This window comes from Catharus ustulatus, chromosome 9 (genome assembly GCF_009819885.2).
Source record: "Catharus ustulatus isolate bCatUst1 chromosome 9, bCatUst1.pri.v2, whole genome shotgun sequence".
NCBI lineage: Eukaryota > Metazoa > Chordata > Aves > Passeriformes > Turdidae > Catharus > Catharus ustulatus.
In genome coordinates, this window is record NC_046229.1 from 24095213 (window position 1) to 24121708 (window position 26496).

Genomic DNA, 26496 nt, shown 5'->3' on the forward strand with positions numbered 1-26496 from the left:
CAGTTAAATAAATATCAGTGCAGCATTCCTCCAAAACTCAGTTTCTAAAGGTAATCAGCTGTATGTGCAGAAACAGGAATGTTACAAGCTTTGTGTATGAAAAGAGAGCTAGTTTTGTTTATAGCGATTCAATAATTTACTTGTTAAATAGCACTTCAAAAGGCTTTGTGTTTGCATTAATAATCTTGAAGATTTTTAAATGTTTTATTTGGAAAACAATTTTGTTGGTGAGAACATTGAACAAATAAAAGAGCTAGGAGTTAATTGTGTTATTTAATGCAATTTCATTAAAGTTACCATAGATACCCTGAGAAAGCTTCCATGTGGAATTTCTGCAGGTTTCAACAGATTTTCTCATTTTCATGTGCTGAACAGGTAGGAGCTTTAAACCTACTCAAATTTTTAAATCAGTCTCACAGTCAGCAGGTTGAAATAATATGGATGACCTTTGGATGTGAACTCCTTATAGAATTAAATGAATTTTCAGGAGAGAAATAGCTTTGGTTATTCTGTGTCTGAACCGTCTGATAAGGGAACAGATGCACCAGTGCAGATACTAGGTATCTGAAACATCCAGTGATTAAAGGAAAGCATTTGGGAAAATATTACAGCCGTGCACTGAAAATGAGTGTTGAACTATCATTTCCTGGTGTTCTCTTAGAAGTCTCCACCACAAGAAGTGCCATCAGGAAAACTGACTGGCTGCTCTCTCTTCCCTGGCTGGTGTGAAAGGGCAGAGCAAGCATGCCTGTTCTCTCTCCTGTAAGGAGATAACCTCTCCTTTTTCATCTATCCCAAGAGAATTGGGAGACTGGCACAGGGAAGCGTATCTTAGGTTTTATTTTATTAAATACTTTTTTTTGAAAATATTTTCTCTCTTTATTCCTAAATTTAATGTTTCCTAGGATGTCATGAGCATCATCTAGTCAGAGCTGTACTCCTACAAAGCCTCTATATTTCCAGAAGGCCTTCTTTGTATAACAGTAAATAAATAAATATTTTATGTGTGTGTGTATGTATATATGTTTATATAGGGAGTTCTTTTAATTTGCTGCATTGAATTTTTTTGGAAGAGCAACAGAACTGAGAAGAGAGTCTGCCCTCAGGAGCACTATGTCTTATACCACCATGTCTCACTGGAGACTGTTCCATTTGTGTTGATGCACTTTGATTTGCTAAGTAGCTTGGGGTCATCTTCTTTAGACAAGAGTGTTTAGGAGCTCAAGAGTAGCTAATGCAAAGTGGGTCAGGAAGGCAATGCTGTTTAAAGTACCATAAGTATTTCAGGCTGTTTGGCAGATCCATCATGTCCTGCATGTGTATGTGTTCAGCAGTTATTTTGGGATGGATAGCGGGAATAACTTGGGTGCTTCTGGAGATTTGATGGGCACAGTGGTGTGTATTGTACTGAGCTGGGTTTGTGTCTCAGAGCACTCCAGCTGCCCTGGGATGGGGCAAGGATTGTGCAAATGTAAGGCTTCTGGTTCTTCCAGTGAGAGAACTTTTATAAAATCAGAGCTTCCATAAAGAAGTAAGGATGCAAGACTTGTTGAATTTAAATACTTTGCTGAGTCTGAAAGAAAAGAAAGACTTGGAAGGAGGGAAGTTTTTGATGGTATAAGAATAGATCTTAAAATGACATTGCAGTGGTTTTATTGCCGCATACCCTTGGGTCACATTTGAACTATTTAAAAATAAAGTGTAAGGAGTTGTTGAAAATTATTTACAGCTGCTCCAGCAAACTCAGCTAAGTCTCCTGGAGAAAGTGCTTGGTGACACTCTGGAAGCATCTCCATGCAGTCAGCTGGAATGGTGGGCAAATGCAGAAGTGCCATGTGCCACTGGAGTTAAGCAGGGCTAGGGGCACAAAGCTGGGGTGATCATGGCCATTAAAAAGTCTGTATTTAAAGTGACTGGAGCTCTTGTGAAGATCAGTGTAGCAGCTCCCTTTGATCTTTCTTCCTTTGATTGGCTGAGGGATCTTTTATTCTGTTGTGGGACTGCAGTGGAGATGTAGCTTCTGGGTAGTAAAATTTCAAATGGTAGGCTTGGATGGGGCATTTTGTGGCATTCCTAGTTTTGTGTCTTTGAGACCTTTGGTAATTGTTCCTAACCTGGTAGTCATTTTGGTTTTTTAAACTTGGGTGAGAGGACTTTGGCTTTATGGTGAAATCTGATTTTGTACCTTGATTACCACACAAATAGTGTTTCTATTACTTGTCCAGTTATTCCAAATAGCTTCAAATATTTATCACAAAGTATGGACAAGAGTAACAAAATTGGGAAAATGCTTCTCAGGAACATCCAGTGGTCTTTGCACACTGAAGACAGCAAATTTTAAATGAAATTAGGGAATAACAGAGGAATGAATTTTATTGTTTATAAATAGTCTTATTAGCATCTCTTTCTTTCAATGAGTGTTGTCTTCAGTAAGATTTTTTCAACAAGCTCTGACTTTTCAATGAATACTTGTTTATCTTCTGTCATCATCCAAACGTTCTGGTATCCATAGGCTGTGCACTTTTCCTATGTGGGAAAATACATTTTATTGTATCAAGTGTTAATGGTCAAACCTTTTTCAGTTTGTAGCCTTTATTTTGTGTAAAAATAAAATAGATGTGTGTTTCAATCATTTCCTTTTAAATCAGCAACATATTTAACTTCTCATGTCTTGGTAGAATAAACGTAAAATTAATTTGATGCAGACACATATTTTTGGACTGAGTTACAATATATATATATATACTCACCTTCTATTCTTCTTCTGTTTCCATTTTTTAGGGAGAGCCTATAACTTTCTGTGAGAATAGTTTTGTGAAGCATCGTTCCAGTACAACCAAGCAGTTTCTGGAAACAGCTGTTAATCTTCAACTGTTTAAACAGGTATGAGAGAGTAAATGGCCCATATTTCATCATTTTCTGTTAAAACATATCTGCATTTAAGTGTATTTTCCTTTCTGTCAGCCTACAAAATCTGGGATGAAATCTAAATGCAAGTACTTTGGGTAGAGTCATCCCAGATTTGTTGTATTTTTATATTTGCAGTTATAGTTCAAAGGAGTGGTGGTGAAACTGAACAAAAAAATAACCCCAGGGTGCAGAGCCAGTGCAGCATCTCTTCAGAGCCAGTCAGCAACCCAACTAAACAAGAAAAACCAGGGATCTCCCAGCTTGATGGTTGGACTTCATTTTCAGCTCTCTTGGCTTATACCCAAAGAGCCTAAACAGTAGAGTGCTTAACTTAAATTGGACTTCGCTGGTGTTTATTTAAAACTGAATTCATCCTGCAACTACAGTTTTCTTTGCTGGGCTTTTTAAAGTATACATATAGAGAATGTCACAAACCTGGACTGTATGGATGGTCTGAACTGTGTTCTAGCTGATCTTTTAATGCAGAATTTGAAATAATAGAGGACAAATTGTTGAATGTCCAGCACAACTCAGTTATAGTTTGATTACAGTCTTTGAAATAGATTTTGTCCTTTGATTTTATTCTGTAACTCTTCTCTCTTTTCATCAGTTGACCCCATTGCATGAAAAGGGTGTTAAACTTATCACTAAATTTTTATGAAAATCAAGGAAAATGTGAGTGAAATCAGAAGAGTCATGAAAACATATATTTGCCTGCAACTGCCTGGAATGATTGATACACAAAAGTTCATGTTTAAATAATTAGGGGGATTTCTTTGAAGATACAGAACCATGATGGATTTGGGAAATTCATTATATGTATAATCTTTTAAGTTTTGAAAAAATATTTGGTGTTAATCAGAGATTAATGTCTAAAGATTTGTGTGGGGATTGTATTTTGTAGAAGGCCCATGAAAATATGATCACAAAATCGGGCTCCTTTAATTTTACCATGGTTATATAAAATAAGAAATCTGAAACCTTTTGAAGTATGATTGATTGGATTGAAATGGGAAGAAGTAACAGATTGAAGTGTGGTTTACATTTTGCATATCTTGGTGAGATAAGGTAGAATGAATTTTTCTTAATAAAAAGCTGCTTACAAGCAATGTTTCTACATTGTCACACTGGTAGTACTGAAACAAAACGTTCAGCTGCTATGAATGGGCTGGCTCTGTACTTACCCATTACATTTTAATGTGTTCAATTAAACAGAATCGGTTTACAATTTGTTTATAGCTTGTTTTAATTTTATTTCAATTGAAGGAAATAATAGAGGATTAGGAAATAGTAACAATTTTGATGATGTGTGTGGTTTAATAGTAGTAGTAAGTTTTTTTTCATTGCTCTGGTTCTTGTTGCAGAGGTTACTCCTACTTATTCAGTTAATCCTCAGCCCAGCTGCATCTTTTCCAGTTTTTCCCACTGACAAATGAGCTGTTTTCAAAGTTGTTTGTATTCAAAGAGATCAAACTGTATTTTATTCTGTTCTGAAAGTCTTTTAAGCAGAAAATAGTTCTCAGGGGCAGCCTTAAACCTAGACCAAGCAGAAAATTGGTGCTTTAAATGCACCCTTTTTTGCCATAATTGACAAGTGAGCTGTATTTGTGCTGTTCTATGAAATCCCTCCTCTGTCCCTTTAATTAGGGTAGCATGGAAGATAACTGACCTTTGTATTAAGCTGCAAACATAAGTAATTAATAATTGAATCTTATGTGTCAAATAGTTCTCAGGAGTGTCCAGGGAAGATATGAATTCATTCTCAGAACTAGCCTGAAGCCTAATGCCAGGCTATCTCCTTAAATAGTGTACTTGTATCAGCAAGGTAATCTGCAACATTTATTGGAATTTGTTCCTAACATGTTAGAAAGTGTTACTTAGAAAAATAAATAATGAATTCAGGAATCATTAGTCTTTGAAAATTGTTAGTAATGCAGATTTCATTTGCCATCTTAATGAATTGAACTTTCTTCCTGTGAGATATGAGCTGTTATTTTGTGGAAGTCAAATTTATGTTTTCTTTGCTTCTAAAAATCTTTTGGTTTTAAGAATTGATAAAATTACTTGGACATTCTGAAGTGGATGTAGTCTCTATTTTGGTTTTAGAACTAAAAATCAGTTGAAGATAATATCTTTAGTCACCTTAAAATCCAAGGGTAACACTGGAATTGCTAGTTTTTCATTGAAAGAGGTAATCAACCAAGGGCTCCTTGGCTCTCAAAATGAATACATTTCTTGGAAGAGCATGCCTAGATTTTTTAGTCTGTGAGCTTGAAGAGTGTGGGTTTGAAAAATTAAAGGAGAAAACCCATAAATTTTATGTGCAATTGCGCATGCTATTCTATTTATGTAGCAGTTTAAGTGCAATCATTAACAGTAAATTACTCAAAAGTAGTAACTACTACTAACACCACTACTAACACTTATCATTTCTTTTAAATAATGTCTCCAGTATCATTTTGCCAACAGTTCTCTTTGTCAGTATTTATATTAAATACTCAATTGGTGTGACCCTCTCAAATTCAGTGTCTCAGCCTTCTGTTGATAGGATTTTACCAGATGATGAGTATGTCCATAAATCTTATGCTAGTTTATAGTATGGAATGAATTCATAACTTTTCCCCAAAGAGATAATGTTTTACAGTTCAAAGGAAGGGATGGCAGTAGAGGTTGTTGTTTTTTGGGGGGGTTTCTTCTCAGCAGTAGCTGAAGGTGCTCTTATCTCTTTTTCTTACTGTGAAATAATCCAGGGATCCCACAGTGGTCTGACCATGAACCAGTCTATTTGGAAAAGGGCCAACTTGGAGTAAAATGAAAAAAATAAGTAGCAATCTAGACAAGGAAGAGAGAAATATCTTCATGCTTACCTTATTCTTGCTTCTGGAATTTTTGTTTTCTGAGAAACTTGTTTGTTCATGTCACTATTCTGTCCATTGGCAGGCATCAGATTGTCACTGACACTGTTTGGATAATCAGTCATAAATAATGATACAACCAAATAATTAATTATTTTTCATTCCTATGTGCTGTTTAGTACCAGTGAATAACTCATAATTCTTCCTAGAAGATGAATTGTGTGTAATTGTAAAATTGCTTTCTCACTTTATCTGTCAGATTTGAGTTAGCCTTTTCAAAACAAAAAGGGAGGTGTTCCTTCTTGAAAGAATTTTAAATCTATAGGAATGTGCTTGTTCTACTTCCTTGAAGCCTGATAATTCTTGAAAAGAATGTATTCATCCCTTCTGAGTGGTTTAATTGTTAATTTTCTCATTTTGGCTTTTTCTGACACATTTGGAACATTTCAGTCTTTGTATATACACATGTCTATAGCTGCAAATTCATGTGCTCATGCAGGTGTAACCTCTGTGTAAGGACAACTGTTGCAATTTGCATCTGTAGATGCACCTAAGTAAGGGTTAGTGCTTAAAAAGAGCCACAATTTCACAACAGGACATCAGGGAATGGCTTGGTGACCCTTTTATGGTTATGATAACAAATCCAGAGTTACTGTTATGTAAGGAAATAAATTCTTTTCTCGTCATTAGAAAAATACAGAAAGTATAAATAATATCTGTACTTATATTCCTGCTGCTCATGGTTACACCTGCTCTCATCAAGTGCATCTGAGAGCAGTGTATTATCCTTAAGATATATATGGTATTGAACATACAGATTCCATTAAAATGGACACATTTAAAACTTTAACACTGTAAAACAATAGAAGAGACAACAAAGTGTGTGTGACCCTTTTTTCTCACCTCCAGTTTATTGATGGTCGGCTATCAAAATTAAATGCGGGAAGAGGATTCTCTGATGTTTTTGAAGAAGAAATCACAGCAGGAGGCTTTTGTGGAGGTACAGAATTAATTTGGGAGTGCTCATTGACACTTCTTTGGGAACTGTTTGACATGATGTCCTCATGATGTCCTGTGAGTTTTAGAAGTCATTGATCTGAAATCTAAGTATTATTTTACAGGATTAAACAAATAGATCTTCATTTAATACACTGATGTAACTGGATACATAATAGTATGTGTCCCAGCAGTGATTTGTTAAAGGGTAAAACCTTTCCAAGAATGAAGGGAAACAAGAGAACAGTAAAATAATACTTAGCTTTCAATATAGGATGAGTTATCACTATAGTGTTTACATTTTTAACTGCATATTTATATAATATGATGCATTCAGTGTAAACTGTATTTTCAAAGTAATTTTGACATTTGTGCTGCTTAACTTCTAGATAATTATGTTTTCCACAAACACTTCATTTTCTATTCACATCTACTTATTTCTGCAGTGTAGAAATCACAGTGATGTCCTGAATGTTAAGAGAAATCTGCTTTCTCCAATGAATGTGTTACTCTTAAAAAAAGGGAAAGCTTTTTTTTAATTTTTATATGTGATCTGAGAAGAGACATGGCAATTTATCTTCTTCATTAAGAAAAATATTATTCCTCATGTTGTTTGCCTCAGTTGTGTTCACTGACAATTGTTGCAGCATTTTTCACATCAGCTAACCCATGTGGAAGAGTGCATCCTGAATCCAGTGCTGATTTTTACAGGATTATGGAGTGGTTTCCGGTTAAACATTTAGGACAGGTGTATTGTTATTTCAGGCATTGTCATATTTAAAACCCAGCACCACACAGCTGCTCACTCTACTGCAGCCAAAACCAGCCCAGGTCTAAGAGATGGGCTCAAAATATGCATGACAGCACAAATGCTATTTTATGGTCAAACTTGAAAGTGGTGTAGGAGCTTCCTGAGGAGATGGAGGTTAGGTGATGTGAGCAACTCCACTGAGGTGCAGATGGCAGCTTTGGATGGGCTTCCTTCGCAGGACTGTCCTTGACTGGGACACATTGAGGAGAGGATTTGGCCCCCATAGGGAAACTTTCAAGTGCTACAGAGCCATGTGCACCTCCTAAAAAAATAACTTCTCTATTCTCAAAGTGCATAATTTCTTTTGTTCAAGATTTTCACTGCCTTCTTCTGCCTTCTATGTCTTGTGCTAGAATCTAGCACATAATTTGGGATTTTGTTTCATGATTAAATTGTGGCTGGTTATACAGAGATTTACTTCTCCCCTGCCTTTTTAAGGTAAGCTACGCTGCTCTGTAAACAGATTTGAGTCTTTGAGCATCCATTATTCAGATAGGTGATGTCAGTATTCAGAGCTCGTTTGCTGACTGCAGTTAGGGGTCAGGAGGCTGCAATAAAACTGCAGTAGGAGTTAGATAAGGCTTGTTTCTTGGCTGTGCTGTGGCAGGCTGTGAACTGTGTCTCACCTGGCTCTGCTCAGGAGGGAGCGCTCAGCGCTGCTGGGCTGCCTTGCACTGCCTGTGTGCTTTTCAAGTCAGACAAGCTGATAGTGCCAGGCTGTGGACAAATTGCTTAGGGCACATACTCAGTATTTACATAACTGCTGTCTCATTATTGTTATGAAGTGCAGGGCTAACAATATGTGTGCAATTGAAGGTGACATTTTGTGACTCTAATGGGCTAGAACTATGATCTCTTTGCGGACTTAACTCCTGTCAACTTTAGCAGGAAGCCCAAGGTTTGAAAAAAAACAGGTGAAATCCAGATTTCAGAAAAGTCACAGAAAGTTAGTGTTAGCTCCAAGTTTTTAAAAGGACAGGTGAACACATTCTTAGTGTAGACATTATAATTTAAAAACTACTGAATCAAATTCAAGGGGAAAGTGTTTCTTTAAGTAATCTCTTTAAATTTGCATTTTTCCACATATGCAACTTTAACAAAAGCAGAAAATAAAATTAAACTCAAAATTGAAGAATAAATCTTGAATTTTATTTTTAAATTATTTTCTTTTAAAGAGAAAAGTGGTCAAAACTTATTTGCGTGTCTGTGTCTGAAAATAAATTTGTGAGACATCTTCATTAGTTTGCACTTTCTAATTAAAATTTTATTTTCTCTTACATTTTATTCTATAGAAGTATTAGTTTTCGAACTTTATGTAACTTTCAATAGAAGAAGAATATAGTGATGGGTTGGTTTAGCACTCAGATGTATTGTAGAATGTTAATTATTTTTTAATTACATTAATTTTACTACAGCAGGTTTTTCTTTTTGATTCATCAAATATCACTGGTGCTAATAGAAAGAAAACTGAAGAAATAAAAACATTTGAAACTCCTTTGTAATGATAATTAATTGTAAGGGTTCAGATTTTTTTTTTACCAGGATTTTAGGAGGTTCAGCTCTAGCTGAGGGTGTGCAATGTTAGCATGGCTGTCTGTAGATGAGTATTTATCTGTTTTCTTGATTGCCATCCCTGAAGTGTCACTACATAACTGGATGAACATTAAACTTGGTCATTTGCTGTGATCCCATTTATTGTTTCTATTAATTGTTTGAGTCAGGTTATGACAGAGAAAGCTCAGCTGTGGAAAGAGTCACTGTTAAGGACACCTCAAGACAGGTGATACATGAACATTGTTGGCAAGAATTAAAGCGACAAAATACCATTTTACAGAAAGCATTTATGAGTTATACAATATCCTTAACACCCCAGCAGAGGTTAAATTTCACCTTATATATGTTATTTGGGTGCTTCCTTCCCTGAAAGTACTAGGGAACCAAATCAAAGAAGTGAAAAATGAATTGTTTCTGCTTTAGGGTGCTCTTTACTGTTCATAATGGAGATGGGATCATAATGATCATGAGGGTCTCTCCTCTGTAAGGAAACATTCCTTTCACTTGTGCCATCATTCCTGAGAGTCTGGCTGTCTCAAAATTGCTTGTAAAATTGAGTGGAATGGGTGAAAGTACCTGAAATGAGTCTAAAGAGTTTGTGTTTCTTCACCTCATTTTGAAAATTAGGAACACCTTTTCCAATAATCCAGTTATCTGTCAGAAATTTTCTAGGAGTGTATTTTGGCTTTCATTAGCCCGTGGAATAATTCTATCCAGGCCTTAGTTAATGGATTATTGTAACACTTGAGGAGTTTTGTGAGCTCCTGTTAAAGTCTGTAATGTTTTATCAGTATGGTCTTTTCAACATGGTCAAACTCTGAAACTGGAGCATTCTTGTCAAAGTGAATGTCTTGTATGGGGTCAGTAGCAGCTCACAGTACTGGAGCATTTGAGTGACTGATGTACTCTAAAACTTTCTCAGGGATCATGGACCTAATCTTTGTTGTTCAGCTGAAGCACCTTTGGGAAGTAGTATTGACTTCTTCATCAAGTAGAATTTAACGTGCTCCTTTGTGGCCAGTTCAGTCCTCAGTGGTCCTACAGAAGTCAGTAGCTCTCTCTTGCCTTTAGAGGTTTTTCTTTCTGAAAGAGAGTAGATACAGTTAATAATTTAAAAGAATTTTTTTCTGCATGGGAATATACAGTTGTGACATAACTCTTAGACTTTTCTCTTGATTTTTTTGTTGGTATGGTACCTTCTGGAGACCATGTCATTGCTGTGTTTGAAAGTTTGCCCGGGGGGATCATTATGCTTGAATGCCATTGATACATTATTCTTTCCTTTGAGTTACTGGTTTCCTTTTTATACTTTCTAGAAGTGTGTTACCTTACTATCGTTTTGATTTCTCTTTTACCTCAATTGGAATGAAACACTTTGTGTGGTGAAAACATAAGCCTTTACAAAGGAAACAGAAAACAAGCAAAAAGAGATTCCTGGGTTTCTTTCTTAGTGTATGCATACTATTATCTTCACATTCCTTGTCTATCTGGAAAGAATTAAGTAATCCTCTAAGTACATTTTTTATTCTGATAATGAAGAGGATTTCAACGTTTAAAATGTTGAATGTATGTTTGGTTGTGTTAATTTGACATTTCTCTTTCAGGAAATTCAAGATCTTATCAGCAGTGGATGCACACAGTGAAGGTATAAACTTGGTTAAGTAATTATACTGGCCACCTTGTCCTTTGGTCTTCATCCTTTTCCTTACCTCTGTGTAGTGGTACAAGTTTGTTCATTTGTGAGAGAGATGTAAGTACATTGTATAAGAAACACCAAGTCTATAGTATATGCCAAAATTTTTTGAGGTTTTTTTTTTAAGAATTAAAAAAAAATTCCCATGCACAAAACAACTGCCAAAATGCATAAGGTTTTTATGTCTTTGTAGTCAAAGATTTCATTGCTTTCTGTACCATGTTACATTCCATAACTCTGAATTAGGTGTGACAATTTGATATGAACCTTATCACTTCTAGTAAATAACAATTTTGTTATTATGGATTTGTGCAATTTGGCTAGCAGAAGACCCTTGGTATAACTTTGCTATTCTGCAGCATTAGTAAAATATATTATTTTAGATTAAGAGAATTCTTGGGTGATTAAATGAGATAGTTCTTCCTGTCATGTCAAAGTATTTTTTAGTTGCATAATAAATATAATAGGAACACATGAAAAATAGCCTAACTTCTGAATTGATTTTGAAATGGTACCAGTGAATGAAGACCAAAAATCCATCATTCTGTTGGAGTGCCTTGATAAATGTGTCAGCTGTGGAATGACGTACTGTAACCCTTGTGTAGCTGCAGACAGCAGGTTGGGGAGGAAACACAGCTGTGCTTGCTCTTACCCTTTTCAAAGGAAGGTTGTTACTTCTTCGCAGCACACTGTTTATTTTTCCTTGCTGTTGTCTTAAGGTTTGCCTTGTGTTAAAATGTTACTAAAATCCATTTTTTGTGTATTTCAGAAAGGCAGTGCACTGATCAACACAGCAATGACCAAAGCCACTCCGGCTGTGAAAACAGCATATAAATTTGTAAGAACATCTATTTTAAATAAATAATACATTAAAATACTGCAATTTCTGACCACCTCTCATTCTCTCTGAATACTGAAAAATCTAAGCATTTTATAAATAAATTGCCAAAAAATACTTCAGCCTGTAGAAAGTGTTTAGCTTTGTTTTCTCATATAGCACTAGGATTTAGAGTTGATTCAGAGTCTTCTAGATAGCTTGGACATAGAATAGATTTTATCAAACCATCAGTGTGCTGGTTTTCTTTCAGTCCTAAGACACACTAGAAGCTTATTTGAATATCATTTAAGTACTTGATACACAGCTGTAATTTCACTTTGGCAGTAAGTGCTGCACTATTGAGATGTGGCAAAGCATCAGCAGTGTGTGCAGCAAATCATTTGCTCCTTTTAAAAATGATAGTGGAGTAGTCATATTTAACTGGCTTTAATGCTTTTACTTTTCATCTTATAAGATCTTGTTTTTCAAAGACTGCCTACCCCATGAAACCTGTGAGATTTTACTATATTATGCGGTATGGTAAAACAGAAGTAGGAAAAAAGGAACTGAGAAGTATTTAAAAGTTGCTTTTATAATATGTGGGAAAATATTTTTGGCTTCCTTTTTGCTTTTCCAAATGTTTCACTAGCTGGATGCATTATAGATAGTCCTGAATAAATCAGTAAATCAGTCTGTGCTATAGTATTTTAAGTAAAGTTTTCAAACGGAATTTTTAATTTTATATCACTTGAAAAACACAGCAGTCATGGAGAGAAACAGGTAAATAAATTAAATATACTTCATATTCATGGACTCATTATAATTTAAAAAATGGTTCATCTGCAAATTATTCTTCTTCATTTGCACTATCTTAGACTGTGGTTCAGCCTTCAATTTTGATAATTATGCCCTTGATAGTAAAGGTTCTTCAAAATGAACTTTTGTATATGCCAGGAAACTACAGTAAACTTCTGAGGATCTTTATGTATACGCTATCCCTATTTCCACCCCATTTAATTTCGTACATGTTGTCCTTTGTGGAGTCTACTACCAGAGGACTGAAATATGCATTTTTCTTAATTGCCACATAATTTATTGGGAGTTTTAAATAATGTCATTGGTAGCATCCCTCAGAGTTAAAACAAAGCAGTCCAAAATTCATCCAAATGCTGTGAGCAGGATCTGGAAAGTTTAAAGTGGCTTTCAGGTTAGCATCTGGTACATGGCACCCCATCGTGCTTTTACTGAGCTTATGGATGTACGATTTAAGGATCAAAAAGACTCTATGGCCTCTTGAGTCAAGAAAATTTTTTTTTCTGAATTGCCACCGCAGAAAAAATAGCTGGTTTTCAGATATTTATGCCCTTGAATGTATTTTAAAATTCCTATTTTCAAGACAACCTTAAAAACTTTTGTCATCTTTTCGCATATTTGTGTAGGAAAGACATTTTTTTTTTCTGTCAGTGTTTTGGGTGTTATACCCCCATCTTTTATTTTGTTTCCTTCTCTCCCCTTCTCTCCCCTTCTCTCTCTCTCTCTCTCTCTCTCATTTTTTAAGCCTAACAACATGGTATTCCTTATTGATAATTCCTTTCTGTATTGAAGAATATTCTTGACTGTTTTCTATGCAACAATGATTCTTGTCTGCCTCTTTCAATACATACAGAATTCCCCCCTAAATAGCAGCACTGTGCTGTTCAGCAACGCTGGGCAAAATCTCCATCTGCATATGAAATCACTTCATTTCTCTTAAGGTTGATGTTGCCCTGCAAATTGCCAGACTGGAACATTGTAGCAGTCATCTTAAAAATCTTAACATTTTTTCAACATGCTTTATTGCTAAAATACCCTTTCAAATCTAAAGAAGCATTTCAAGTAAAAGAGTGATGTATATGACTATTCTTAGGGTGTCCCTAGTAATAATGGGGAATTTTTGAGTATGTATGTTTTCACAGCCCTTGCATGGATGTACTGAAAAAAAATCCTTAAATTTGTGGAGAAAACATGAAAATAAAAATACAGTGGCAGTATGTTTGAAATTTGTTATAGAGGTTATTGCTCCTCTCTATATCACCAGGTGTTTAAAAAAAAGGCAAAATAAGTATGGCATCATAAGGCATGTTCTGTGACTACAGCTAGTGTCTTGCAGAGCAATTTAAGTCCTTTTATTTCTCCAGGCAAAAAGCCAGGCGAGGCAAGGAATAAAAGAAGTGAAGAGTAAGTTAAAACACAAGGTATGTATAAACTTTATTTACTTTCTTACGCTGCTTCCTGTATCAGTTTGAAGCTTATACTTTACAAATCACATGAGATTTGTGTTTTTAATGACTTTTGAAATATGCTTAGCCCTTTGTTCAACAATACATTTTTCATAACGAGCCCTCTGGCAACTATCTGTCATTCTATGCATCCTCTGAATAATCTCTTTATTGTTTGCATATTTTATCATAGAACAACAGAGGTCTTCAAAGATACATTAAGAGGATGTATGTTTTCATAAAGTTGATTGCTTTGATATCACAATCAAAGCCTTTGCTTCAAGCTGAGAATTTGAGAAGGGAGAGACTTGCAGTACAGTGTATTTCAGGAGTGCAGTTGTCCAGTTTTTGTTCCATGAGATAGATGAACAATAGCAGCATTTCAAGATGAATGAATAGTTTTATTTTGCAAAAGCAGCCTCACAAACTATCATAAAAGATGGTTTAGGCATTTTGCAGCTGCGTTTCCCATTTGGAATTTTACTTCCATGTAAGATATTTCTGTAAAGGGAAGGAACCATTTTTTGGATACCTGTTATGCTATTTTAAGAAAAATTTCAGAAACATTTCAACAATTCAACTTTTAAATGACCGTGTTGATAATCCAGCATTTTGAAAAGTTAAATTTGGTTTTCCAACTACAGATGGTATTTTCATGACAGTAATAGATTGTGGCAAGATAATTTTGAATGCATTCTGCATGCATAATATGGAGGGTATGTTTGCAGATGATGATTACAAATAAAGGAGTTTAAATCTGTTTTGTTGCATAGGAGAGTGAGGAAGAGTATGGAACTTGCAGTGCTGGTGCAGTACAGACTGTTCCTGTCTACACATCACATTATGACAAAAGAACAAGCTCAGAAAAACGGAGACTGGCACAGGTAAGACACCTGAAACTTCTCTTTGTATTCACATACATATAGGGAAAATTTTTTGCTGCTTACAGTGGTGTTTTTGTGAATCTGCTTCCAAGATGATTTTCCCGTCTATGGATAGTATGATTAAAAGGTTTTGTTTCTAGAAATACTACTGCACTGCTTGTGTGGAGAAATAAGGCTATTTCTGTTTCATCCCTGTTGAGAGGGGAAAGAACAGCAGATCTGTAAGTATGGATCTGAGATTTAATTCTTAAATACTGGATGTGAGAAAGGTTTCTCACAAAATACATTCTGGTATATTCACAGATCTGTATTAAGGTATCTCTTTTCTTTTAAGGCATATTAATTTTGTGTTTTTAATAAATTGTTTTGGCAGTCATATGGCCTTTAACCTTGCTCAGATAGTTATGGTTTATTATTTTGTTAATAAGTCAGCTAGTTAATGCAGTGCCAATGTCTTGGCTTTTGTTCTTTAATCCTTTCTAGTCTAGATTTGAAGTAACAGGTGTGGTGTCTCAACTTTGGCAAGTGTTCTAATGTTTTTGGATTCATTTTGACAGTTTTATTACAAAAATATCAACAATGTAGTTTTTCTAACACTTTATTTTCCTGCAAATATTTACCTGCATATGCACATATTCTTGATGTATGTATATTTATTTTTACATTATATTGTTGTTACATATTTTTAATATACGTGGATTTTTAATGCCTGTATCTTCCTAATATGAGAATTAAGTATATAAATTCAGTCCAACTGATCCAACAACCTTTGGTTTTTGCTCTAGGTACAGCAGTAATAAAAATCTGGGTTACCTATTTAATCAGTTTGATTTTGAATTAGTTTTTATCAGTAGTAAATACCAAGTTGCTGAAACACAACATAGAAGTGATGCAGATGATTGCTAAATGATGGTGAAGTTGTACATTAGTATTAATTAATTATTTTTAGTAGGGTTATAAATAATGTGAGGACTTTCAGCTTTACTGGTAGGGTAGTGCTGCCTGTTGTTATGTATAGGAGTCTAGGAATACAAAGGAATATAATTCACCTTGGTACAATTAGAGATTTCTTGTGGAGGCATGTGTTCAGACAGAACAATTGAACTTTTCTGTATTTTTGTGTTTGTGCAGCTGTACAGTGCCAAATCCTGTAATCATTGCTGTGTCTACCAGTTGTCCTTTAGCTTTGCAAACAAGGCAGGAGTCAGATGTGTGCCTGGCTTTGTTTCCATGCATCCTTACACGTGTGTTATTGGATGTGTATGCACACAGACAGACATGTATTTATGTGGGGTGTATTTACCAACAAAGCTGGGAGCTGAGAGCCTCACAGTTCTGCCCTACTCCAAACCAAAGGTGTGTCCTTCCCCAACTCTTGTCCCAAATGTCATGTGTACCCAGTGGGCAGGAAGGAGCACACAGGGATTGCCCTCCAAGAACTCCTGCACCTCTCACTCGTGCCATTCTCTTTTTCTCCTCCCCAAAAGCAAACCAACCAAAGGATTTCTGAAAAATAAGTCTACTGTTCTTGTTTTTATTTTTGGTCTTGGTGTTTGAATAAGATAATATAAATTCTTTATTAATAAGTGGTGATTTTAAAGTTCACATCCAAATAAAAATATATATTTGTATTCACAATGCATTTGTATGAGACAGTGTTTGATCTAGTACTGAATCTGCTGTTTAAAAGAAGTGAAATTCTGAGTGCTGTTATTGTCAGATTTAGTCCTTTTTCTGGTAGTCTTTATCCTGCAAATGAGACTCTTCACCCAGATTTCTAAAATTATCTTCACCAGTGGCTGTGTCAGTATAAGGTTTGTGCTAATGTGGAGTTCAGGCAATTTGATGCAGGTACTGATTAAGTTGTTATATTGTTGTACTGAAATACTGACCCCCAAACCTAGATTAACAATGAACAAGAGAGAAGGATTGCTTTTAATGGTCATCCTGCTTCCAAACCTCTGCACTTCATTGCTATCTCTTCTATACCGAAACATTTAGAAAATTGTAAATACAAAGAATTTAATGTCATATTTTATGTCATATTAGAAGCACACATTGAGCTTTTCCTTCTCCACTTCTTGGAAACAGTTAAATACTAAGAGTTACCTGAGATGCTGTAAAACATACTTTGAAAAGTTATGTAAGATATGAAAGTTTGCTTTACTTAAAGATAATTTTAAAAATTTGTTCATAACAGGATTTGGGGATCTGAGAGGATGTTTCCTTTACAATAGGAAGTGAATCTGCTTTTACCCCAACAAACAGGAGTTTGTATATGGGTCTGCTAATTAGTACGGTTATTTCCTGTTTTGTTGATGAGGCTTTAATAAATGTCAAGGGTACAGCCATGAAGATCTCCCAATTAGGCTTTGCGTTTGTAAAACCCAGCCCCTTTGCTTTTGTGTGAGGATGACAGTTCCAACTGCAGCCTCAGCCTAACAGGGCTCAAGGGAAAGGATACTTCTCTGGTTTTATTGAAAACACAGCCAATTTGGCCCAGGGAGAATACCAGCACTGGTCACAGTGCAGAGCCATTTTTAACAATGAATATTTACTAAGCTTTATCACTGCTGTCATAGTGGCTTTATTGTATTTTTTCTCTTTCAGATTGGCAATAGGCTTAAGAAAAATCAGCAGTAAATAAATTAAAAAAAAATTATAGCATCTAAAATAGCTGTCAAAACCTAACCAGAGGATAAATAATTAAATGCTTTATTGCAAACTGAAGTGCTTGGCTTGCCCTCCTATAATTTGCATGTTGAAAGTGTTTGCTAGAAGGAGCTGAGGGGAGTGCACTGGTACGTGCCCGTGCCCGTGCGCGCGCGCACAATGAATCTGTGCGAAACGAGCCGCTCCTCGCTGCAATATTCATCTGAGCTTGCTCCTGCTCAGGTTCTCTCTTCTGGGCTCTTCAGACATGTGTGAGCTTAGCTATATTGCAAGTCAACATTAACAGATGGATTGCCCTAAGCAAGGGAAAACCACAACAACAAAATCCAGTGAAAGTGGAGGATTGAAGCTTTTTATTGTTAAGCCTTATTAAAACCTTGGCATGTGCACTGCTGTTAACTGTTTCATGCCTAGAGCTAATAATATGTCTTGGGTATATTTCATCTCTTACATTAATTAGGAATGGGGAAGATACAAGAAATCACCAGCTAAAATTTTTGAAATGAAAATTAATGCAAGCATGAGATTGCTTAGGCTCTGTTTGCAGTAGCTTGTGAATGATACCACTGAGTTCCTTTAACTATTGATGAGCAAGGTACAGCAGGGCATGTTTTAGACTATGGAGCACTCAGTTTTTGCATAATCTGTTTTAATTCTGTGCCTTTATTTGCTCCCAGGTAATGCAGATTTCTGGGTACACAGGGACGTAAATGCCATAGGAGCTCTGTAAAATTGTTTCAAATTAATATATAATTAAAAAGAGAGCATGTTTATTATGATCCTGGTTAGAATGCCAGGAAGATCAGTTTGATTTCATGAATATGATCTTTGTAATTTTACTGTTATATCAGGTGTTGGGGTAGTTTATTGAAAATGGACCATGTCAGGATATCAACAGTCATAATGTATTTTATGGCAAATAAAACACTGGAAGATTAGCAGATTACCAAGTAAGAACTAGCAGTTCCCTTTGCAGTTAGTAAATTAGCAGTGCCCCTTGTCTCTCAGAAAATGAATGTACTACCTGTACCTTTAGGCACCTACTGCTTTCCATCTGTAATGGAAATAGGCATGTGGATTTTAAATGTGGATTTACCAATCACTGTGTCTCATCACTGCTTTAAATATTCCTATATTGAAGATACCAAGTGAAGTACTCACCATGACTTTGCAGAATCCAAATACAGTGTCTCAGAAGGTTTTAAAAACACTTCTATTAAAAATCAAGTTAAACTAAACTTTTTTCTTGGTGTTCTTAAACTAAGAGAGTTTTAAAATTTTTTTAAAGCATATTGCAAATGGAGGTTTTTCACTTTTATTGAAGCATGTCTTAGAGACTATACAATGTATAATTCAGCTTGCAGTAGGTGTGCTTGGCATCTGTTCAGCGAAGACAGCAAGTGTCAGGCAGGAAGATGTGTTCAGAATAACCTTACCTTCAGGAGTGCCCCATTTATCAATAGCCTTACAATGGCCAGTAAAATAAATGACATAATCATTAGGTACAAAGGACTTCTAGTAACTGATTACCCTCCTAACCTGGAAAACGTGGTGAGAGTGGGCTATTCTGAAGACTTTTTTTCCCCCAGGAAAATAAGAGATTGTGATAATTCAGTGCTGAATATACATATTCTGTATAAGATGACTGAATATCTTTTAGAAAAAATATCCACAGTCAGCCCTACAATGATTTCAGAAACATTAATCTGATTAAGGACATTTACCTGTATTTGTATTCAGACAATGTGCTTGAAATTACATCTATGCCTACCGACCACATACTGCAATGGTTCTGTTGCTGGAGGTTTCTTCTACCCTCATTGAATGAAATATTATAAATTGAAAGATGTCATAAACAGCATGAGCTAGTTTTTAATGAAAATCATGTTTTGCTTCTGTAAAATAGAGTTTTGAAGTAAGCATTGGTTGATCAGTAAATTCTGTTTCTTTAGCTAATGTGCTATGATGAGAAAATATCTTAGATATCATTAGCTTCCTTTAATTTGGAGAAAAATCTTTTGTCTTGTTGTGTCAAATAAGATCTCTTCATTCTGCAAAACAGTCAGATTTCCTTTTAATTAAAAATGAAAAAGCTAGGCAGCCAAAATTCAAATTGCAGATTACGAGAGTGCCCTCTGGTGGCTTTGGTTCCTCTCCAAAGTGGCAGAGCACACGGGGATGCTCTGCCTGTGCAAGCCTTGCCTGGTACAATGAAAACCTCTCACAAATCAAGGGGTAATTCCTTTATTTATGTTAGGTGAAATTGGCCCTGGATTTTGTGAAAATTAAGAATTTAAATGCTTTCATGTGTCATACATGATACTATTTTCAGGAATAGGGAATAGAAGTTCCCTAGTGGAAGTATAATAATGAGATTGCTGAAACCCAACCCTGCTTCCCAATATAAACAGTGACAGTGCCTGTCCTCAGCAGAGCTGTGCTGTTTGTTCTGCCCCCATAAACCAGTGTCAGCCCTGTGGCTTCTTGTCTTGGAGTTTTGCTGTAAAAACCACTTGAGAAATCTCTTCACTAATTACCAGGATTCAAATTGAATTTAAAAAAAAATAGATGGGGTAATGGTCAGGAAATTGCTCTGGAATTTTTTGTTACCCTGTAGAATGCTTGGTTTTTCAGAGCAAAGTCATCAGCATCCATACCTCTGATCTATCTTACTGAAAGAAAAATTTATACAAGCAAACAGTTTGCAGATGCTTTTTCTGGCTATTGTAGCCCCCCTCTTTAAGTTTTTTTAATAAATACAAATGCAGCCTTTCAGAGGGTCTTTCTTGTGCAAACAAATGAATCATACTGGTGTATCTAGCACTGCTTCCTTTTTATGAAGGATCTCAGAGAAAAATGCTGTCTAGCAAAGTGTCTTCAAACTGGGTGAACCTTTCTGTCCTCAGCGTTTGATTGAAATAGCCAGATTAATTTTTTCATCAGGAGAATTTATTGTTATCTTAATGTAGCAGCAGTATATTTTACTTTCTTTTGCTGTGTATCTTCTTTCTTACATTAGACATGGTTTTGCTCCACTAAATCGGGGAGCCAGGAGAGCCATCAGACAGCAGCAGGAACCTGCATCCTGACTTCTGTGTTGCTTTTCCTTTCTGGCTTGAAGGTTTGAAGAGCACCACTTTAAAGCTTCAGCTCTAGTACTCTATGTTCCCTAACATCATTTTCTTCCTCTGTATATTCCTAAGAATGAAAAATAAAAGAATAAAGAAGTTAAAGAAGTTCAATTAAAGACAAAAGTTTGTCTGGAGGCAAAAGGAGGGAGAAATAGAAGAAACAGGAAAATCCTTTCCTGCAGGGACCTCGGCATCTCTGCATGGGAGAGTCCAGATTCAGCCTGTCTAATTTTAGATACTTCTGAAATGCTGAAGTTAGCAGCAGTGCTGCCTTAGGCTCTTTTTGCAGTTAGTGGAGAGGGGGGTCATGACTGAAGGGCATCTCAGCCCGCCTGAAATCTCAATTGCATCCTGATGATGCCTCTGTTTTGCTACTAATTTTCTAATTTGGGCCCTAAAATAGCTAAAAGTAGTGACATCAAACACCAAGTGCCAGCCAAATTCCACAGCACCTTGCAGAGAAAGACCTTATTTGTTGAGCAGAAGACTGCCACTGGTGTCAAACAGGAGGTGGGACTCCTCCTTGGTAATTCTTCTGTTTGGAATCCCTAGACAAATGTAGAAATGTGTTTGGAGTCAGTATTTGTAAGGCAGTCTTTCTTTTCCTCGCAAATGTGATTAGTCTGCAAGCTTCTTATGGAGCTTCCCCCAAACAGGATCTTCCACAGTCCATGGTCTGATGGACAGGGTTTGGTGCTGCTGAAGTCTGGAGGTGTAGGATGTTTGTGTTTACAATTACATCCACGTTGTACATTTTAACTTACATATTTTTGATAAGTTTTCCTCTGAGAAAGTCACACATGACCAGCAAACAGTGCTCTCAGCAGTGATAGTACCATCAGATAGTTCTGCCCATGTAAGGGTATGATGCACATTTTACCCAAAAGATCAATGTAACCAGTGGTCTCTCTTTTGTCTGCTTAGGAATTGTATCAAATAGATAGCACATTCCAGCTAAGTAAACTGGATTTACAGCTGTCCTGGTTCACTCAAGTTCCACACTGTGCACCTGAGTTGCTTCCAGGTCTCTTGACTTTCTTGTTACCTCAAATCCATGTTCCCTTTTCTGGTTTTGCTCATATAAACATTCATGTTGCTTTGGACACTGATTAGTTTTTCTTTTCTGACACACATTCTCCCTTCCTGCTCTTCTGTCCACTGTGACCCCATCAGCCCTCCATTCTATAATTTTCTTCTGTTTAATCATTGAGTGTACATTAGGACATTAATAACCATCAAAAAAGGGAAAATAAGCTATACATTTCTCTGTTTTTGTAACTGCAAATTCTGCCTGGTGAATCTGATTCTTAAAATCATGCACAAAAAATGAGCTGCTGGCTTTAGTTGTTGCAAATGGCACTGCAAATCTCCACGTCCTATTTTAAAAGACTAACACTTGTGCTTGTTGCCAATTAAAGAGAAGCCAGGCTGCCTTTGGATGGTGCACTCCTTGCAGCTAGGATGGTGTGTGGCACAGTGCCATGGTGCATCATCACTTGAAAGGGGAGGGTTTGCTAAGAATAGCCCCAGTGCCATTGAGAAAAGTGGGCTCTGCCTGCTGGGAGCTGCTGCCTCACTCTGGGCAGTGGGCACTTCAGGCTGATTTGGGGGGCTCAGGCTTTGTGAGGAAAAAAAGTCTGTGTTTCCTCAGGGAGAAGTGGAAGGTTGCTTGTTGTTTTGGAGCAAAACATAACTATTTTTGAAAAAATATTTGCAGAAGCATGGTCAATTGTTAAAAAGGAAAAGCAGCGTTATAGAGTTGTCAAATGATACCTGTGTTTGGGAGTCTAGCATGCTTAAATGGTAGGGAGTTGAGAGCTTGTTCATTTTTCACCACAGTAATTCAGAACAGAAGTAATTACATGTGCTATCCTTGACTAAGTATCTCAACAAATTAATCACCTGTACTTACAATAAATCCTACCTCAGCATAGGTATCAGGGTTTCCTACACCTTTACAATAGTCACTGGAGATGTCTGTGGCATGAAAATGTACTTGGCATTTCAAAGCACTGTGCCCATCCACATATCTGTGGCAACATCTCTTTAATTTATATCCAGGACAGTTTTCTGGTATCAGAGCACTCTTGATTAGAATCTTTACTTCTTTTCTGTCTCTGCTTTCCTCCTTCTTTCATCAGTCTCAGCTCTCTGGGAGTGTAATGAGGAGCACCTTCCTGTGAGTCATGGCTTCAGGTCACAGTGCTTAACCGGAAGGGAAGGCGACAAGTTGTGCTTTACTGGAAAGTCTGATTGAGAGATCTTTTGCTTTCCTACTGGATGGAGCCACAATTATGTCTGTGACTTGGGTGTAGAGAAGGATGGGTAAAATAAAATACTGAATCATAAATAACAGACATAAAACCATATTTATTTTGCTTTCTCATACTGAATGAATAACCTCTAAATTTTTAAGAAAAAGGAAATAGTACTTCACTAGATTTAAACCATGATACATATTTTTCTTTTTTTAAAACTTTATATGTGTTGATGTATTGAGTAGCCAGTGAATGTGAAATTATATTTGTGCTGCCATTTATCAAAAGATTATTTGCTTTTCACTTTGAGTGTAATTAATAGCAGCAGCCTTGTTAAACTTCCTGCCTTGGTATCAATCAATAAGCACCCATTACCAAAAGCTGGACATCTGAAAGGTCTAGCATTGTATAAAAAGCTGACATTTCAAAGATTGACTTTCACGCCCAATCAAGAATATAACCATCTTACATTTAAATCCTTTAGCATTCACGTATTTTGGCATTTTTATTCCAAAGTAGTACATTTTGTGAGGCTACCAGCAAGCAGAATAGAACAGCTTAAGGACTGACTCTCCATTTATTTGAGTCTACTGTGTTCATACTGTCAGCTCCTTTTCCTTATTTCAGTGATCAGCATTGGTTCAGGCTGCAGACTACATGCAGAAGGAGATTTTGAAGCAGGGCAGCAACCAGAGAGGATGGATATGGTGAATAGAAAAAGAATATATAGCCTCACACCAGCTTGTGGAGAGCATGAGCTTGTTTAAGTGTGCTCAGCTCCTACATTCCAAGCAAAATGAGAGATGAGAGATGCCATGTGCAGGAAGGTGAGAGAAATTTGAAACAGCAAAAGTTGAATCCTTGTCCTTGTTATGATATAAAGTAAATACATTAAGTAATAGATTTAATATATATGCAGAACTGTTTGGAAGAAGGAAAACAACCAGATATTTTAAAGAAGTTTGTTCCTTTATTTTATAGAAAAAAACATGACAGCAGTCTATTAAGACTTTATAAAGTTCTGGTGCAGCAAGAAGGGACTGTTGCCATATCATTCTTGTGGTAATAAATTTAAATGGTCTGGTTGTTATTAGGATGCTAATCAGGAAGGAAGCAGAAGTCTGTCCTTTTTTCATAAAGGGGTATAAAAAAGGTTACACACTTCAAAATGCAGAAAAGACAGAAATTAAAAGCTTAAATAACTGCAAACAGCAGGGTACGTCAGTAATGGAAGGACTTCTTAAATGACTCTGACAGCTTTTGCAGGTGCACATACTCTGTCACTTTGCCTAGTGGAGCACTGAAAAAGTTTTATGGCTCTCCTTTTGAAATTTATTAAGGGTTTCTTTCTTTCTTTTTCTTTCTTTGCTAAGTAGTCTGGACATACCCCTCCCTTGCAGTCATTTTTATTACAGCTCCTAAAGGAAAGTCACCTATTCAAAAACATGTGTTGCTTGTTGTCTCTGTGGTTAGCTCACAGAGCTGTAAATGCTGGAGGAGGTTGTTATTTACAGCCACATATTTTCCTTTCTATCCCTTCCCCCATATATTTTTCTTTGTATGTAAATCCCATTTTATTTAGTATAGTTGTTGAAAGTCTCTCTGTATAATTTTATAATATACCCCTAATCATTTAAATTGGTAACAAAAAAGTTTCTTGAAAGAGATTGACCATCAGGAGCTGGGAGTTCTTGTTTTGAAGGGAGATTTTAGATTTATCAACTTGTCTTTTACATTCCTTTATATGATTATTCCTGCTTCCACTAACACACTTGCACATTACTGCTCATAGATGTTTTGAGGGGCCACTGCAATACCTGTGGTGTTTGCTGATTCTACTTAATTTTATTCAGCTCCTCTTTCTCAAAGACTTTTTTTCCTTTTTTCCCCTTTTTTTTTTCTTGAAGCTTGAATCTGTCCTCTTTGAAATACTATTATTTCAACAAATGACCAAGTGTTCTCCTGTAGAATTTTATTCCACTGACAGAGTTAATTCCTCTACAGATGAACAAGTGCCAGTTTCCATTTTTGTTTTCTGCAACTTTTCAACATTTTATAAAACCTTCTTCCCTGCAAAATCTCATATTTATGTTAGTAGGAGTAAATGTGATGGTACCATCTAATTTTGATGCGATTTCTAAGAATATAAGAGAGGCAGAGAGGATTTTGTCCTCCAGGAACCAGTTCCAGGTTAGAGCTTGAATTGAATAAATGTCATGTTAGAATTTTCTTGGGGAAGTGGTTAATTTCCAGTGTTATCAAAACAAAGTATTTTAATTTTCTCAGTGAAGATAAATACTTAAAGCTGCAACTTTTAAACCAAAGCCAGTGACTGTGGTTGTGACAGGGATCAGTAAGAGAGCCAATCACCAGTATCAGTTAACAGTGATTCACTCTGAATGATTGATTGCAACAATGATGGGAACAACACAAAGAACTCACAAAAATATGAAAGAGTTAGAAACAGTTTGTTTCTCTGTATTCCATCCTATTCATTTTGCTCAAAATTAATTTAGGGTTGTTTGATGGGCTGTAATACTCTAATAATTCTCTCATTTTCCCTCAACTATCACTTGGTTTAACGCATTAAGAACTGTGTTTACTCTTTGAGGGCAAAGAATGGTGGAAAGTGTTACCAAAACTTGCTGCTTTAATTAAATTCTCTCTTGTTGAACAAGACAAAATGTCTCAGCCTCTAAAGAGTGAATACTGAGATGTTCCTGTGAATAATGGCGGGTGGGGAGTTACAGAGAGCATCCTGGTGTTTGTAGAACACTGACTACATCTGTAATAGGTAACATACTGAAATCCTCACAGTACAGGATTTTCAAGCTCCTTGTAGTCTGAAATTAAGGCCATATTTCTTCCCTATCAGGGGCTTGTTGCAGGTTTAGGCATTTGGTGGTGAACTGCATGATGAGATGTGGGCAGTAGCACTTCTTACTTGAGTGTGATTTTCCTCAAAGTTAGCTAACTCTGTTTCCCCTCTGTACAAATCCTATCCATATGTCTGTAAATTATTAGTGGCTATCCAGGGTTCACAATCTCTTCAGTGCATTGATTGCCAGTATAGTTAAACTTCTTATACAAGAAGTTTTTGATACAAAACAAGTGTAAGAGATACATAGTCCTGAAGACAGTCATTTGCTAAGTACAAGTGACTAAAATTCCTGATTTAAATGTTCTGGTCAGCACAGAGACTTTTTTACAATTATTGTGGAATTCTTTAGCCTATTTTTGTTTGCTGAATAATAATGTGATGTAATAGGTGAGTATTCTGTAGAGAAATACATGAATTTTCAGCACGCCAGCTCGTCCGTGCAAAGTCCTCTTGAGGCGCTTGGAGTGTGCACTGGGTTGGAATTAATTGTAATCCACAGTAAATTACCCTGCACAAAGGCATTCTTGGTGCAAAGTTTCTGATCTGGATATTAGTTACTCTGCAGTCCTCTGCAGCACCATGACATAAATGTAGTTGTGTAAAGAGACTTCCAACTTCCTTTGTATTTGCTACTTCAAAAATCGATTTTTCTTCACACTTAATAGACCACATGAACCAAAGTTTGGCAGATATTTCTACCAGAAATTACTAAACCACGGTGCTTTTTGTGATGTGCTTTCAAGAAAGGGGAGCTGGTAGACTTGAGTGATGCTTT

The 26496-nt window shown here is 36.2% G+C and overlaps 1 protein-coding gene across 1 annotated transcript in view; it reads left to right on the top strand.

Annotated features, from left to right (window-relative positions):
• DENND1B (DENN domain containing 1B) overlaps positions 1-26496 on the top strand; it is a 149356-nt gene that overhangs the window by 112732 nt on the left and 10128 nt on the right. Inside the window, exons 14-19 of the mRNA XM_033067460.1 lie at positions 2782-2883; positions 6675-6765; positions 10731-10771; positions 11589-11657; positions 13814-13870; positions 14668-14778. Of these exons, the coding sequence (XP_032923351.1) occupies positions 2782-2883; positions 6675-6765; positions 10731-10771; positions 11589-11657; positions 13814-13870; positions 14668-14778 (471 nt within the window). The remainder of the gene's footprint in view (positions 1-2781; positions 2884-6674; positions 6766-10730; positions 10772-11588; positions 11658-13813; positions 13871-14667; positions 14779-26496) is intronic.